Source organism: Artemia franciscana, chromosome 20, assembly GCF_032884065.1.
Source record: "Artemia franciscana chromosome 20, ASM3288406v1, whole genome shotgun sequence".
In the NCBI taxonomy this organism is placed as follows: Eukaryota; Metazoa; Arthropoda; class Branchiopoda; order Anostraca; family Artemiidae; genus Artemia; species Artemia franciscana.
In genome coordinates this window covers 31,387,284-31,404,328 of record NC_088882.1, presented here as the reverse complement: position 1 = coordinate 31,404,328, position 17,045 = coordinate 31,387,284, and the positions used below count along the sequence as shown (strand labels likewise).

The 17,045-nt window shown below is 35.8% G+C and overlaps 1 protein-coding gene across 2 annotated transcripts in view; it reads right to left on the bottom strand.

Moving 5' to 3' along the window:
* Positions 1-1,838: 1,838 nt before the first annotated feature.
* The window catches only part of LOC136040112 (uncharacterized), a 35,169-nt gene continuing 19,962 nt past the window's right edge, over positions 1,839-17,045 (bottom strand). The window contains exons 4-7 of one of the 2 annotated variants that reach the window (XM_065724208.1): positions 12,873-15,780; positions 8,621-8,752; positions 7,388-7,547; positions 2,170-2,466 (exon numbers count right to left, since the gene is read on the bottom strand). In XM_065724208.1, coding sequence (XP_065580280.1) covers positions 2,307-2,466; positions 7,388-7,547; positions 8,621-8,752; positions 12,873-15,780 — 3,360 coding nt within the window. In that variant the 3' untranslated portion in view covers positions 2,170-2,306. Of the gene's footprint in view, positions 2,467-7,387; positions 7,548-8,620; positions 8,753-12,872; positions 15,781-17,045 lie in introns of both variants that reach the window. The other variant, XM_065724206.1, reaches the window with a different exon arrangement.

The following is a 17,045-nucleotide window of genomic DNA, read 5'->3' as shown; positions in this document are numbered from 1 at the left end:
ATTTCTGATTCAGCTCCATATAGCCTTCGTTCTTCATATAATATCAGCATTCCTCCTACCCCTGCTATTCGTTCAGATTTCAATCTCCTCATTGCTTGTCAACAGGTCTGGAATTCAACACCTTCTTCAGTACAGAGATGCCACTCGTTTGGGACATTCAAAAAGATTCTTAAGGACCATTTACTTAAGAATCAAACAGAATAGCATTTTATATTACCTAATATTATTATTCTTTTTAATTTATTTTCCTATTGATGAATAAAACTCTGAACTCATTTATAATAACGACCCTGACTCAATTTTTTTAGAAAGGCCTATGTGTTAACCATTTTCAAACAAGAAAAAACTTTTTAATATCCTACAAATATTTCTCTTAAAATATAAATTTTATTTATATTATACAACACTTCATTCATAAAGCATATTTTAGATGATGTTCAAGGAAATCTAAAATACTAAAAATATCAGGAAAAATCTGCATTGCAAGAAAGTAGCCCTGGGTGTATGAACTTTTTGTTTTGGAGGATGGGGTGGGGAAAGTTTGTTCATTAATTACAGTCCCAAAACTCAAGGGTAAAATTTTATTTTGAAAATGAGGTTTGAGTTTAAATGCTCTTGTTACAAAATCGAGTTTTCGAGGGAAGTCAAAGTAGAAAATCGTTTCCTCTCCTGTATTTCTTCTATTAAAATATATAGGAATGTCGTGCCCATAGATTATTGTTATCTATTGTTCTATAGTATTTTCTGGATATAATTTAAAAGAAAAAAAAAATTGTGGGGAAGAGTTGAAAAAAAAACGTGCTTGGTCATCAGAAATGACCGTTGACTAGAGAACGTCTATTGTCAAATTCATTGATTGAAAATAGCATACCATTTTGAAACCAAGCAATTCATGGGGGAAGTGTGGGCAGTATTACAGCCACTACTGATGACTCATAGCAGCAATAAGGTACCAGAGCCTGGTACAGCTGCGCATACTCCTCTTCCACTCCAATCTGATAATAGCTTCCTCTTTATTCTCTCCCACGTTATTCTTACTTCCTTTGAATAACTTAAAATACAAGTACTATAATAGCATAGACAATTACAACAAACAAACGAAAATACTGTTTTGATTTTCGATACTTAATTTCTGCCCCGCTATAATTCAGATATCCCACGAAACTATCGTAATAAGGAATAGATCAGGGACAAAATACATTTACAAGCAGTGTATGAATCACATAAAATCTTATAAAACCAATAAACGAAAAATAAATAAAAACTAAAATAGGCAACTCTAACTGAACTAAAAAAATGCAATCTCTTATATATTTTCCAACCAACTTGACCTCTAGAGAGCAGCAAGCATAAGGGATTGCTGAGCTCACTTCAAATTTGGTTATTAGTTGGACTGGTCACCTTTTGAAGGACTGGCAACTCTGAGACCCCTTTTTAATTGTCCTATATAGGCAAAGCTATTTAACCTGGTAAAACACGAATTTACGACTCGAATTTTAAAACAATGTTGTTGAATCATCAATTCATGTTTCTAAGGAATTAGCCATGTAATTTTTTTTTAGTTTGACAGTTATCTTAATTTCCAACCATAATTGAAGGAAAGCAGCCACATGTTTCTCACGCAAGATATTATTCCAAGAATGAAGAGATTGACACGAATGAAAAATTAAAAATGACAGATCAGAGGCACTTTTAGGCGAGGGACAGAGGGGGCACTGGCAACGGGCGCAGATATTTTTGGTGCACTATCGGTTATAGTCGTTTTGTAATTTTTGACATTCTATTTTATATTAAAATAAAATGTTTATGCAGGTTAATTATTTCTTTTGTTTATTTTTCGTTTATTGGTTTATAAGATTTTATATGATTCATACACTATCGTATGTGTATATTATCGTATAAACGATTATATGCAATATCTTATAAACGATTATGTCATAATCGTTTTGTAATTTTTGAATTTTATTTTATATTAAAATAAATTAGAGGTCGTAGTTAAAATAATTTTGTAAAAAAAATAAAATTTGGTTAAAATTTGGCCTGAAAATTTTGTGAGAGACACGGGCAGGTTGCTAATCAAGATTTTGCCCAGGGCTCAAGAGGTGCTAGAACCATGAACCATTTTGTTACTGTCTTTCAATTAAACCACACAATGGGACTGTGAGCTGCATTGTCAAATGTAAACTTGAGAACAGAGAAATATGCTTACAATACCAGTTCAAAAGGTCAGCTTTTAAATCATTGGTTTGGATAGCTGTCAAATCTTGGACATTGAAGAGCTTTACCCCTCCCCCCCTAAAAAAGGATTAACTTGGGTCACTTAAATTTAATAAGTCAGGGATTTCCACTTGAGACACTTGAAAATACAAATTAGACGAAAGTGGTGCCGAAATTATTGATTTTGTTTGCTCTCCACATAGCCATAGAAATTCTTGTAAGTTATTTCCATTAGGCATTTGCGAACTCCTAAAAAAATAATAAAAAATTAGAATTTGAGTTATACACAAGTTACCGCCTAAAGAGAAAATGCAAAAGCGGGAAAAAAGTCATCAGGGATGATAAAACGAACACCATTGATAACCACTGTATTTTTATTCGTTTACATAGACTCATTATACTAGACTTAAAATCCTTTATCCGCGAGGATGAGGGTTCGATCCGTGGAGTAACTGGTAATTTGGTTTGGAACAGGGGTTAGTGGCGTAACTCTTTAAAGTTAGCTAGAGTCGACCCAATTCTAAATGGGTACATGGGCAAATCAGGGGCAAGCTTAAACCCAGATTCAAAATGTTTTTCTACCATCAACAAAGGAAGCGCTTCGTTCATTTTTGAATTCTTCTACCGCTAAAATAGTCTAAAACTATATATACTATATCCCATTGTTATTTTCTCCTAGATTTTTTTTTTCTATGAACTATGCCCTCTTTTTATTGTCTCCTATACAATGCTTTCGTATGAAATCATGACGATCGTCTTCGTCAAACAATATTTTGACTTACGAGCCAGAATTAAAAAAAAAGACAGAAATAAATGCAAAAAGTAGTGTACCTGCTATCAGCACGTCACAATTTCGCCAGCATTTTATTATTAACACTTAAAATAATTTATTCTGGACATGCTATTGATTAGTTCTTAGACTTTAGGACAGCTTGTGCCCCGTGAGCCACCCCGGTATATCAAGGAAAGGTCATCAGTCATCCCTGGGATTTGATACTTCAGTGATGTTTTTACATTCTGGTTGAACATAGGTGTTAAGGTTGGATAGACCCCGTAGGCAGGTTCAGCGCAGTGTATTTTTGGGTCTTTCCCAGCTAGACCTTCAGGTGGTGAGCAACGTAAAGCGGCTTTTGGGTCGTTCATACGTTCAAAGCGGTCGTTCATACGGAGGACATGTCCCAAATATCTAAGCCGTCGAACTCTGATGATGGTGGTCACTTAAGGTTATCGCGTCATTTCATGGATAGACTGGTTTGTCGTCTTCTGTGACCAATGGACGTTTGATGTTCTGTAGACGATCGAACTTTTTAAAACTAGGATTTTCCGCTTTTGGTCTTGCTTCAATTGTCATGTTTAAGTGCCGTAAAAGTGGCACAGGCACAACATTGCTGTTAAAAGAAAGTGTTGCTTTAGGCACAGACAATTTGTGAGATTTCCGTGTCAAACGTACTGTGTTGAAGGTGCTGTCCTATTCTGATGAGTTCTCCTTCCACTATAGTGCCAAGGATCTCGATGGTACCTTCTAGACATTTTAAATAAACAGCTTCTTACATCATCCAGCTCACCACATATAAGGGACAGCGAGAATGTTCTCTGCATTCATACACGGACCAAGATGGGGAACCATCACCATTAATTCATCTAATAGTTCCCAAATCCTTTTTTTGCTTGACTCAAGCATTGCTATGCCGTCTACAAAATACATATCGTTGACTTGGACGCCGTGGTTTAATCAGATGTCATCTGCTTCCGCATTCTGCAGGATATAATGGATATTATAGCAATATGTATTAGTGCTAGAACACATCCTTTCTTACACTGGACAGGATGGGAAGAAACGGATTTGGACCTCCAGTGTCCTGACGCAATGTTCGCAACCCTCACACATGACAAAAACAATCGTTCCTATATTTATAATCCTTTATCCATAATGGATGAAAACCTTTATTAGACTTTCATAATCTACGGGGTCGAAGGCCTTCTCAAACTCAACACAGATAATAAGTATCTTTAAACGCCACCAACTGCTTTCTTTAGTTATAAGCAATAGCGCGAAAATAAGGTCCACGCATGAGCGGTTTAACCAGAAGCCTTACTATTCATTTTGGAAGTATTGATCGAGTTATCTTTATCTATAGAGGATAATATGAGAAAGCATCTTTCCAGGTATTGAGAATAGGCTTATAACCCATCTGGTGCCTGCAACGGTAAGATCTTTTTTTAAGTATCCTCATCTGTGTGCAGCATTTCCAGTCCGATGGTACTCTGGCCATTGTATAAATCTAAGTGAAGAGTAAAGAGGCAAATGCATGAGGATATTGAGGCCTTAACCATCCCTCCAGATATATCGTTCAATTCTTGTGATTATCCTCTTTTCAGTTTATTTCCTGCTTCTTGGATCTCATTGGAAGAAGAAGAGTCTGTGGTGATATTTGAGGAAACGTCAGGGGCTTGTTTGGGGAATTCCGTTCAGTAAATTTTCAAAGTGATTTGCCCATACTTTATTGACTGCAATCAGTTCTGTCACCTACTCCCCCAATGGGTCTCTAACAGTGCTGTCTCTATTTGTCAGTCGTTTCTCTGGATGATATAGGCGATTCTGTACAAAAATCTAGAGTTTCTTTAATTTTTGAATCTTTTGCCTGTAGTGCTTCGCGCTGTGAAAAATTTCGTTTATCAGCTCAGACACTTTTCTAACACCTTTTTAAGAGCTCTACACTGTTCATTTTAGAAAACAAACGAACAAGTACTTCTTGTTGGAGGATAGGCAGTCTCATCCATTTTCTTACTTCAATTAAAATTCACGTCTGTTCCAGCGACCACTGGCCATTTAGGCTACAACTGGAGCTAAAATTTGACTTAGTTGTTTTGTAGAAGCATTGCTTCATAGCTTACAACAGCGTTCAACATTCACATTCTTCTAGGATAGATAGGGTTTTTAATATCCTGTCTCATGAGTTTCTCAGAGTAAAACAACATGGTTGGGGATTTTCATTTTGTGGCATATCTTCTTCATATTTAGGTAAAACTTGGCTATCATAAGCCTATGATATGATCTGCCAGTTCCTCTGAAGGTCCAAACATTTTGTTAGTTCGATAACCAATTTTTGTTGAAAGTAATGAGAAAGTGATCAATCTGATTTTGGGTCATTCCATCTGGCGATATTCATGACTACTTGTGCACATCTCTGTGAGAGGAGAGAGATCCACCAATTACAAGGTCATTCAAAAGGGTAAAATTAATAAGAAAATCCCTGTTTTTGTTTCTTTGACCTAGACAGGTTGGACTAGAGCTTGTGAGCCGAAGGATCTGCCATTTCCTGCTTTATCATTAAAGTCGCCAATGAAGCACATAATATTACGACTTGTTGTATATTTAGCTACGGCTTAAAATGATCAGCCAAAGTCGTATTTTTAAATCAGTGGCTAGATTTTTAGGGGCGTAGCATACAGCAACTGATAGTTTACCAAGTGTTCCAGAATTCCTCCACTAACTCCCGGGGACACAGGTGCCCATTCCTGGAGGGACAAGTAGGACTATTTTGGCATCATCACTGCAACTCCGACTTCTCGCTTATTTGCTGGTACATTGTACATAATTTTATGTCCAGCATAGCTTTTTTATTCCTTAACCAGTTTAGTACTCTTACACCAACGCTACCAAGTATAGGTGGTATCCTTCCATCACTTTCTGTACTTGCGCAACACTTAAAGACATCCTTCCTACATTTCAAAAATTAAAATGCAGCATTTTAATCGCTTTTGTTGATCGTCTCGTTGGGTGGACTGGTGCTATCATTATTCGGGGGGTTCAGCCAAGGCTCAATCTTAATGTTTCAGGTTAGATTTATTTTCCCATGAGATACACTCCGTCGTCCTAGCCGAGTGGTTAGCGCTTCATACTTGAAATCCAGAGGTCAAGAATTGGAGTCTTGGTGTCGCTAGTTAATTGCTTTGGAACAGGGGTCAATGGTGTGACTCTGTAAGCTTAGCCACAGTCAACCCAGCTCTAAAAGGTACCTGGAAAAATCTGGGGAAAAGCACGGGAGGCGTGGGATTATTTGCCCTCAGCCACGTATTGCAGTCTCAGTCGAAGGCATTGAATCAGGAAATAACCTGCTCAACGCAGACCATTGGTCAGTATGCTTTTTTTTTATTTCTTTTTTTTTTTACACTCAGTTTGAAATATGGGATGCAGGCCCACAGCCAAACCAACTTGTTATAGTTGATTGAGATTACCAGAAAGTAACATCTGCTTTGGACTAATAAAAATTAGCTGGAAAGACTGTTTATGCAAGAGTTTTGAATCTTCAAAATCTCCAACACGTGCACTGCAATAGCATATCTTTCTAAGTCTTAAGGTCAAAATAGGCTAGCAATCTATATGAAAACTTAGCAAACAGACTAAAACAAAACTATAAAATGATGTTAATTTTTGCCACATATATATATCTTGTTTCTTTTTCCTCGTTCGGATTGTCGGAGGTCTGGGATGTACCGAATTCCTTTTGTAAGTTCTGAAAGGTCAAAGTTTTTGATTAGGTACCAAATACCCTTCATTGCTAACAAGTATAAGCTGAATGATAAAATTATGTTTGATCCATCCTAAAACTCTCAGCTAAATTTAAAAAAGCAAATATTAAAGATTGTTTGCTAAAACTTTGATTATTCACCATTGATGATGGAAAATTAAACTACTTGATCTTCTTATTTGTGTGTTTTGTTTTTGTGTCCCTGTGTCTGGGTTGGCCTTTAACGCCCCTCCTGCCAATTTTTATTTATTTACCTATCCTTGTTACTTCTCTTTTATAAGTTTTTTTTTTCTATTTTGTTTGTCTTTTGCCGTATTAAATTTTGGAATAATTATTATGATGAGATGTTGATGTTTTTTCTATGTTTTTGCACTGTCCCATCCTTACGAGCTATGCTCTCTGTTGGGGCATAGTATTGTTTTTTGTATTTTTTAAGTTTTTTTTTTTTAAGTCCCTTCGTTTTAAATGACGAACCCATTGGAAAATTGGTTCCAATCAAATTTGCTTCTTGAATTTTAATAGACTAATGCCAGACAATCTCTATTTAAGATCAAAACAACGTTGTTATGTGTTGATAACTGTAATATTACAGTATATAAACTATTTTTTTCGTAGAATCATTAATTGGAAAAACCTACCTAGAGATGGACAGACGGTGAGTTGGAGGATCTAGGCTTGACTTTCTGTATTTAACTTCAGGAGAGAAAATATCAAAGGTTGAACTAATATTTTCATGGCTGCCATTTTTAGCTGGTTTTCCTACATTTTTAATGATTGATATTTTGTCATATATTGAACCTAAAAAATGAAATAAACTTTCATAGAAGGATACAGGCAAAGAAGTGGGGATCACTAACTGACAGTATATCAAAAGGGAAAGGTCATTTGAGAAACTCAAAAGCTTAACAAAATCAAAATAAAACAGAAAAGCGTAGTTTCCAAGAATAAAAATGTTAGAATCAATGTAAAAAATAGCTTGTGTAAGTTTTTTTCAGGGCAGCCATTTTCGTTTTGTTTCCTATGTTTTTCGATAAACAATCTCTCATGTATTGAACCTAAGAACTCCAAAATATTTTCAGTCTTGAAAATCGATAAAAGCGCGAGTATAATATTAACTGATTAGTTTACCTTCAAATTTGTTAAAAAGCTTACAAAAATTTAAATAAAACAGAAAATTTTTTTTTTGCAAAATTTGCTAAATTCCACATGAAAAAAATCTTGACTACACTACGATGTTTGTAAATATTATTGAACAACATTAGTGCAAGGATACGTTTGTTTTTTATAGAAAGCAACAGATTTTTTTTTTTGGGACACAAAAAAAGCTATGCGAAAACAACTGGACTGATAAGCGTAAATTTAGGAATTCATCCGCACAAAACTCTTGCACAAATTTTGGAACCATTTTGGAGAATTAGGCTATCAAACTTCAAATTTTATTTTTCATACACTGGATATATTATCAAAATCACACCTGAATACATATATTTTCATTTGTTTAACATAAAATTTCCGTATCAATATGTGTTAAGTAGTAATAAAAAATTAACAACAGGGATAATTATGTACACAAGGTAGTAAAAAAGATATAGTCAGAAAATAGAAGACAAGCAGCTGACAGGGAAATAAAGACCAAATGAAAAGGAATCAACGACGAACAGGAAACAGAAACCGGATATGGTAAAAACTCAAGCCATATCCTAGCGAGGGATAAAAGGGCGATGTTCTCATGCTATATTTGCAAGGGCCAAAGGCCTGAGCAAAAGTTAAGTCTTAGAATATACGCGAAAATAAGTTCAAATCCTAAACATACAGATTTTTTTAACTAATATTTGTATCCGTGGATGTCTATATAAAACCAATTCACTTACAAACACTGGTGCTATCGTCACTGGAGACAAGAACATCATCGTCCATTTCTGAAGCTAAAGATGGATCTTCATTTTTTACTTGAGCACATCCCTTCTTTCCCTTATAGTTTTTCCATGTCAATTTTGGAGCACCTATAACAGGAAAATAATGCTTAAATCAGTAAGGCAACTTATATAGCATTGCCCAGAATAAAAGAAAGATCTCAATAAGCACATATTTTTTTTTATTGTTGATGTGAGCCTTCCCTGATTAACAATGTTTTAAATAGGGAGAAAGTATTTTTAATTCGGTCATATGCGTTATTACACAAGACATTTGTTTTGACTACTACTGCTAACAACTCACGAAAACACTAGGTCCCCTGAGGCCAACAAAGCTGAAGAGGGCTCCTCTTCACCCTGATATATTCGAAGCTCCACTCTTTATCCTCTCCCTCGCATATTCTTTAGAACCTTCCTTTTCGTCCCAGACATCCAGGAACGACCTATGTTTCAAAATATCATGTTCTGCGAGTAAAAAATATCATCTATCTGGCCAGCAAAACAATATTTTTACAAATGAATAAAAGCTTCCTTTTTGGAAGCTTTCCTTATTATTAAAAAAGAAATAATATAATACTTGGTGCTATAATAATATAATGCTTCCAAAGTTTTTCTTAGGAGCCTAAAAAAAAGCTTTTGGAACCCGATTCGGTTTCTTAGCAAAAACGGGTTTAAGCCAGAATAAGCAAATATTTAGCAATTTCCTAGGTTCTTTTAGGAAGCAAAAACAAATTTTTAGGAAGCCGATTTGGGTTTTTCCCAAATAAATTAAAAAAAATCTCAAGCTGCAAATTTTTTTATAATATATTGTTCAAAATGTGTTTTGTTTTCATTCGACTTTTTAAACATTTCCTGCCTCAGAGGATTCTTCTTACACTTTATTATTCATTAATTTACCCATATATAGCTTATGGCCTTTGAAGGATTTGTGGGGTCTCTGATAATTGTGGCTTTTGTGGTAATTTTTGTTCGTTTTACGTTTCTCGTAAAACGAATGTTCGTTTCTCAGGATGTTAAAAATAAAGCAAGTGTATTTTTGGACCACAATCTTCCATTTAATTATTGGTAATTCTTAATAATTTCATTTGCATAGTATGGTAACTATTTTAAGCAAATCGAAACTGACAATTAGGGGATTCTCCTTCACCAGAGCCTTTACCAGTTTTACCATTATTAATATCATATTTTATTTCAGTCACAAATACAAAAATAGAGGAGTAATCACTGCTATTACTACTAACCAGATACTGCAGCACCAAGCCACCTGAGGCCAATATAGATATGCACGCTCCTCCTCAATCCCAATCTATCCAAAGCCTCCCTCTGTACACCCTCCCAGGAAGTTCCCACTTCCCTTAAATCTTTCTTTATGACATCCTCCCACCCCAACCGTGGACGACCTGCTTTCCGTTTAGCCCTTAACAGTGGGCCGAAAAGGCGATTTGTCATCATTCATCCACAGAACATACCCAATAGCTTCATAACCAGCCAAAAGCAAAATCTTAGAAGACCGTGGCTTTTAGGTATGGTTAGAGCTAAAATGTGTCTAAGGAAAAAAAGCTTATATTTTGTTTAAAAAAAACTTGAAAAAAAGTTCCCCTACCTCACATTTAAAAGACCTTTGAAAAAACTGATAATAGTTTGAAAACCAATTAATAACAACATTAAGTGAAGACTAAAAGGCTTAGTGAGGCCATCTTGGTTTTATTGCGATGACGTGGATTTCATGCTAATCTTAAATCTTTGACCTATCAAGTAATTAAGTGATTCAGCTTTTGGGTAAAAACTTTTTCATTCAAAAAGTGACCAAATTCTTCGAAAAAAAGGATAATATCAAGGAACCGAAACTGCCAACAATTTCAAACTAAATAAAGCACCAGAATACAAGATTAAACACTGAAAAAAAATTGAATTATTATTTTAGCCGTTTAATCGGCTTTCGCTCCAAAAGAATTAACTTTCATAATTCAAGGGCACAATAAGTACATTCCTACAAAGCACATGAAGCATAGTACACCCCAATAAGCCATTAGCAACCCGGTGTATAATGTTTGACCGAGAAATTTTAAGGAAACCTTTCATTATTCATTTGCTTCCCACAGTAAATAGGCCTACAATTTCTTCAGTAAGTCTTTTAGCGCCGGAGACACATTCGACCACCAATTTGCCGAATAAGCACCGAATTGCAGAGAAAACTGCAGCAATTCGAGTTTGAAAAATTTTCTAGTTTTCGGTGCTGATTTTCAATAGCGGCGCGAAATTTCATCGCAATTATAAAAAAAAAAAAATATTCCTCCTGAGATGTTTCAATCATTTCAGTAGAAATGTCAAAAGAACTAAGTTGAGATCATTCATGCAACTATGGATAAACTGCAGTTGACTATATATGTCCATGTTAGTTTTGAAAATTTCGCGCAAAAGGCACTGTTTTTTGCACCGATAACGTCTGCCCGCTTAGCTGCTGAAATCGGCGCCGAAAAAATTATGTTTGTCAGGCGCTTTAAATGTTTCCGTTTTCAGTCTTTTTATTTTTGTACTATTTGCAGTACAAACGAAAATAGATGATAAAACGTGGACCAGACATGGAAGGGAAATGTTCCCTTCCCTCAATAGAGGCTTTGGGGCTCAATTGCATCTTTTCTTCCACCAAATTACGCCAATACTAACGAGTAGTCGATAAGATCATCGAAATTATCATCCATTTGATCTTCTATAACAACTTATTGCCTCAGTGGCAAAGAATAAAGCATTTATTCATAAAATTATTCACAGTTGCTTGAATTTCGTCTATCTTATACCGTCGTAATTTCAGTGAAGGGGGCCTTTTTGGCTTGTTGTGAACAGAGGTGCAGCTGAAGGGGGAACTCCCACCTCGAAATTCCACCCTGCAATTTAGCATATGTTATTAGTTTAATTCAGCTTATATGTCAGCATTTATTGGCACATTATTTATACCTCCCCCCAAACTCAAAACCCTAGCTGTGGTGGTTGTGAGTAATATAATATTAACGAAGTATTTAATTTGGGTGTTTTTACCAAAGAAGACCAAATGCATGGTGCAAAATACCAAAGCACAAAAAATGTAAGTGGTTGTTTTAACACTACAATAAAAAAAAAATGGGGACATTATAGACGAATACTTAAGGTGTGAGGCGCAACCAGATGGAGGGGGGGGGGGCTGAAAAAAATGAGCCAGGGTTAAATACTTAGTAATTATTGCCAAGTGCGTATCAGCCACTTAATGGCAAAAACAAGATTCTTATATTATTTCTCACATTGCGGGAGGGGGACAGGCTGATTTAAACACCAAAAAATGGACTTTCAGTAGCACATCTTAATTCCAGTTCAAATCCTGGAATTGACATATCTCACAATAGTTGATACAAAATTTGGAAACAACCCGAGTTAGATATGGTGCTTTCTCTGATTTAAAAAAGTGGCAATTCATTAGCAACGTCTACTCTTCAAGCCACACTTAATATCCATGGTAGTCATTGGGGAATACCGACAGATAAGCTTCGATCTGATCATTTTCAAGAGTTAGACAAAAAGTACTTCTAGGTTTGGTTGACTTTTACATTAATTCAAGCTCAGAAAATACTTATATGAGAATTATTTCGGTTTTCCCTTTCTAACGTTTTGCAACAGGGATGCTTTTAAAGAGATGGGGGTGTATTTTAGCGTATGGGGTTTCTAGACATTCCTTGGAGGGATGTATCTATCACCTTGCGTATAGCTAATAAAATAGAAAAAAAAGCAGTTACCGTGATTTTCTGAGAGTAAATGAACATATCTCAAATAGTTGATATTAAATTTGGAAAGAACCCGAGTTAGAGGTGGTACTTTCTCTACTTGAAAAAAAGGGGGCAGTTCATTAACGACGTCTAGTCTATTCTTTAAGCCGCAGTTAATATTCATGGTAATCACTGAGGCCCACCGATATATAAGCTTTAATCTGATCATATTCAAGTGTTAGACAAAAAGTAGTTCTAGGTATGGTTGACTTATTTATTGATTCAAGCTCAGAAAAAAACTTACACGATAATTATTTTAGTTTTCTCCTTTTAATATTCTGCAAGAGTAATGTTTTTTTTTTATAGAGAGGGAGGAGGGGCGATTTTAGAGTAAGGTATAGGTTTATTGACATTTCTGGGAGGGATGTATATCTCATCTTGTGTATAGCTAATAAAATCGAAAAAAAAAGAATTACCGTGATTTTCTGACAGCAAGGCATTAACATCTTGAGAAGATGACTCTGACATTCCATCTGATAAATCATGAAGTATTTCTTTAGATTCAACCTCTGACTTACAGTTAGAAGGAGAGAGACAATCATCTATGTCTGCACCAACTGTTTGATTCTGATTAAGATGACTGGGTCCTTCAAATGATCGAAACCTGTCAAACCGACGTAGCCTTTTCCTCCTTCTTCTTTGAGACTGTTGAGTCGGACTGGGATTATGAAATAATGGCGATCTGTACCTGCTATGCATGCTATTATAACCAAAAGAAAGTAGTTGAAATGGTATGACCCGGGGTTCAGCCCATGGATTAATGCCAGATGTATGCATAAATGGGGGAGCCTGGCTCATGCCAGCTGTTAATTGAACTTTGAAAGGATGGACAGGTGGTGGAAAATAAGGAGGAATTCGTGGTTTGGCGAGCAGTGGTAAATTGGATTCTGTTTTGCTGTCTTCTAAAGTTGATGGTGTACATTTATTATTTTCCCAAGCATAATATGAATGACATACGTTAACATTCCTTGGGATAAATTCTTTCCTTGGGGCAGGTACAACTAGTTTTGCTACTTTTGCTATATTTGGTATCATTGAGAGAAGCCTTTCTTTTTCATCATCTATGCTAGTCAAATCGATAATTTCATCAGCTATTCCCTTAGCATGAGTCTCGTTCATCCTTTTTTGGAAACTCTGGCAACGACTAGCAGAATCTTTCTGCGTTTTTCTTTCTACATAGGCTTGGTAAACTTTTTCGGAAAAAGAATATAGAGCTTTTTCATAATTCTCAATGAGTTTATCTCGTTTAGGACCAGAGGGTGTATATTTTCTTTTCTTCTTGAGTGCCTTGACAAACAGCTTTTCTGCTTTCAATTCAGGGGGTATATTATTCCACATTATAGATTGGTCCCATTTATACTTTCTACTCTGGGGAATATAAAATCCCGTCTTTGGTACTGAATCCCTAATAAGCGCAGCAGAATAGCTACTATACGCTGCCTTTGACATATTAAATAAAAGACTGTCATATTTCTTTGTTAATTCCTCCTTGTCACTAGAGCTCGTGCTTTCAATTCCATTTTTGAGATCATCAAGTTTATTCAAATTTGGCATTAGTTCAGGTAAAGAGCTCTTCACAACTTCACGCATAATATCCAAACTCCATGCAAAAGTAGACCCCCCAGGGGGCGAGTAAAATCCATGACAACTTTGTGTCTGACTCCAAAGAGAATCAGCTCCAAAAAAATTTGGAGTACTTTCATAAGATTCACTAGTTTCACCACTGGACATTCCCTCTTCATCGTCACTAATCAAAATGACATCATGATGACTTTTGTTCCCATCAAAGTCTCCTTTAACCTTATAAAGTCGGAAATTCTGGCTACTGGTTTCGGAATTTTCTCTCTGCTGCGAGTAAACAGCTTTATTTCTCTCTTCGCATCTGTAAGACGGCATTGACGATTCCTCAATTATTTGACATTCGTCATCAGAGCTTCCCTCAGAAACAGAACTAGTTTGTGACTCCTCACTTTCGTTTGACTCGAAGTGACTTTCAAGATTTCTGGACTGTTCCACTTCATCAACCAGCAGAACTTCATTTGCATTCAACTTCTTTCCAACTTCAGTCACGAGAGTTTGACCCCTATTGTGTTTCCCAGTATCTGAAGCAGCTTCATCTTTATCACTGTAATCAACAAGTTGAATACCCGGTGGCTCTTCACGATTGTCAGTTAGCTTTACTAACTGTTTTTTACTTTGGCGAATCTCTACAGATACTACTCTCTCATTTTTGAGTCCAGTCCCTAATTTAGATGAAGATAGAGATATCCCATCAACTTCCCCAAGTATCATGCATTCTTCTTCCGAATCAGTGCAGGAAAGTACTTCAGAGGACAAAGATTCCCCTCTAGCTTTTTTACTAACAGGCTGGTATAAGGCCTTCAACTCTTCACACTGACGCTTTGCAGTCACTTGTTCACCAAGAGAGTCATTATTAGTACATGTTTCCACTGTTATTTCGCATAAATTTTCACTCTCTTCTAAAACACTCTCTTCTTCTTCTGTGCCTATTCCAAGATTGGAATAATCAAGTCTATCACTCAAGGTCTCTGTTTTTTCTACAGGATTATGAGTCATCATAATTTCTTTGGTGTATTTTTGATCAGGCAGGTCCTTAATCACTTCATCCAAGTTCTTGCTTAGTCCTGAAAAATTATCAGTAACTATGTTTTCTCCAACGTAATTTTTAGGGGCCAGATCATCAACAATTTCCTGGGATTTCTCACCATTTGTTCTAAAAATCTGATTATTAGCCCCTTTACCCTGTTTTGCATCCTCTACAGAAGCGACAGTTTCTTCAGGGTACATTCCCACAGCGCAAGTATCACCTCTTTCATCCAAGCTGTCAAGAATTTCTGCAGCATCATCATTGCCAGAAGAGGGTCCAGCATAATTTTTAGAAGCACCGTCATCGATTATTACTGAATCTATTCCACCAAAGCTCTCACTACGTTTATATAAAGTATCAGTATCTCCGATAGTTTCAGCAGCAGCATTATTTATTGTATCCTCAACCATTCCTGCCATTTTTGTATCTACAATATCATTGCAATCTACTTTAGAAATATCACCTCTAGGTGCTTCAGTAACTGCAGTAACAGAGCCAGCATCAGCAGTAACCGAATTCGTGGTCATTTTGCTCTCTTTTAGGGGATGGATTTCTCCAAAGTTCTTTCTACCCTGGGAACGTCTAACTCTATATCCCAACTGTTTTAATTCTCTATATATTCTATAATTTTGCAGTTCCTCTTTATCTTTGAATAGTAGTTCAAATCCCTGTTGAATGCTGATAGGGACTCCTTCGTAGCGTAATTCAACACAAGCCTGAAAGAATAAATACAAGTTCAGATACAGCTTGATTAGGAAAAAGGAATGATTCAAGGAATATTCACCTGAGAATACAGGAAAGCTAGAAAACTGCTAATCAATGTCTAACATTTCGTTGTAACAAACAGTAAGTAAGGAGTGACATGGACTAATAATAACCTAAACTAACGGACCCTTACTTAGTCAAATTATTCACAGTATATGAAATTCTGTCCTCCCAACCATCCACTTAGAAAAAAAGGCGGTGGCGTTTTGTTTTTTTTACTTTTTTTTTACGTTTTGACTGTTTTTGATGTTTTGTTTTTACTCCACTATGATTCCAATCCTAAGTTTATCTGAACATTATGAAATCCTTTGGGTAAATATCAGGTCGAAGGTACACCCCCTTTCTATTAATATTATTATAGTCAACAAACGAAAATGTTGATGAAACGTAGATTCACCCAGCGATTACAGTCAAATGCTCTTGATGTTATTTTTTCTCACATAAATATTTTTTATATTCCCCCTCAGCATTGCCCTATTGGGTAGGAGGTATCTACTCTCCCTCTTACTTGGGCCCTATTAACAATTCTGACCTTCTTTACTTTGGCACATGATTGAATACCGAAGCTTGATCGGACAATTGCAATTTAAACAATCTTGATGAATTTTTTTATTATTTTCTAGTAAAAGTTAAAAACTAGATAGTTGATATCTTTCCCAGTTTTTTTTTTTATTTTTTTTTTTTAAGTATTCCAGTGATAAGCAATAAATTAATCAAACCATAAAGACACTAATAAGCAATGAACTAAAGCTGTTCATATGCGGTAATTTAGATGGCAAAAATAAACCCTGAAAAATATTAGAAAGAGATCTGTAAAGCTGCTCCAGCCAGCAACAAAAAAAGGGTCAAAGATTTGTTTGAAATCCAGTAACAAAACTGGCATCACATGTCAAAAAGTTGGGGGAAAGAGACTTGACCAGCTAAATTTTAAGTAACCTGAGCTGCTCGAAGTTACCACTAATAGCCTTAAAACGTTCCTTGCTTCCGTTGTCCAAATCCTTCCAGTATTGTCTTATCAATTACCAACTGATGATCTTCACTATTTTGTACCCTTTATTTGTCCTTTGGATATTGAAAGAAGAATTGCGAGACTAAGAAAAACAAGTGCCTGCCCTTTGAATATACCTTATGTTTCCTGTGATTTTCTTTGAACACCCTTGTCTGTCCCTTTCAATGAGATAATATGAAAAAAACTTCGTTTTCTTAACGAGTTAAA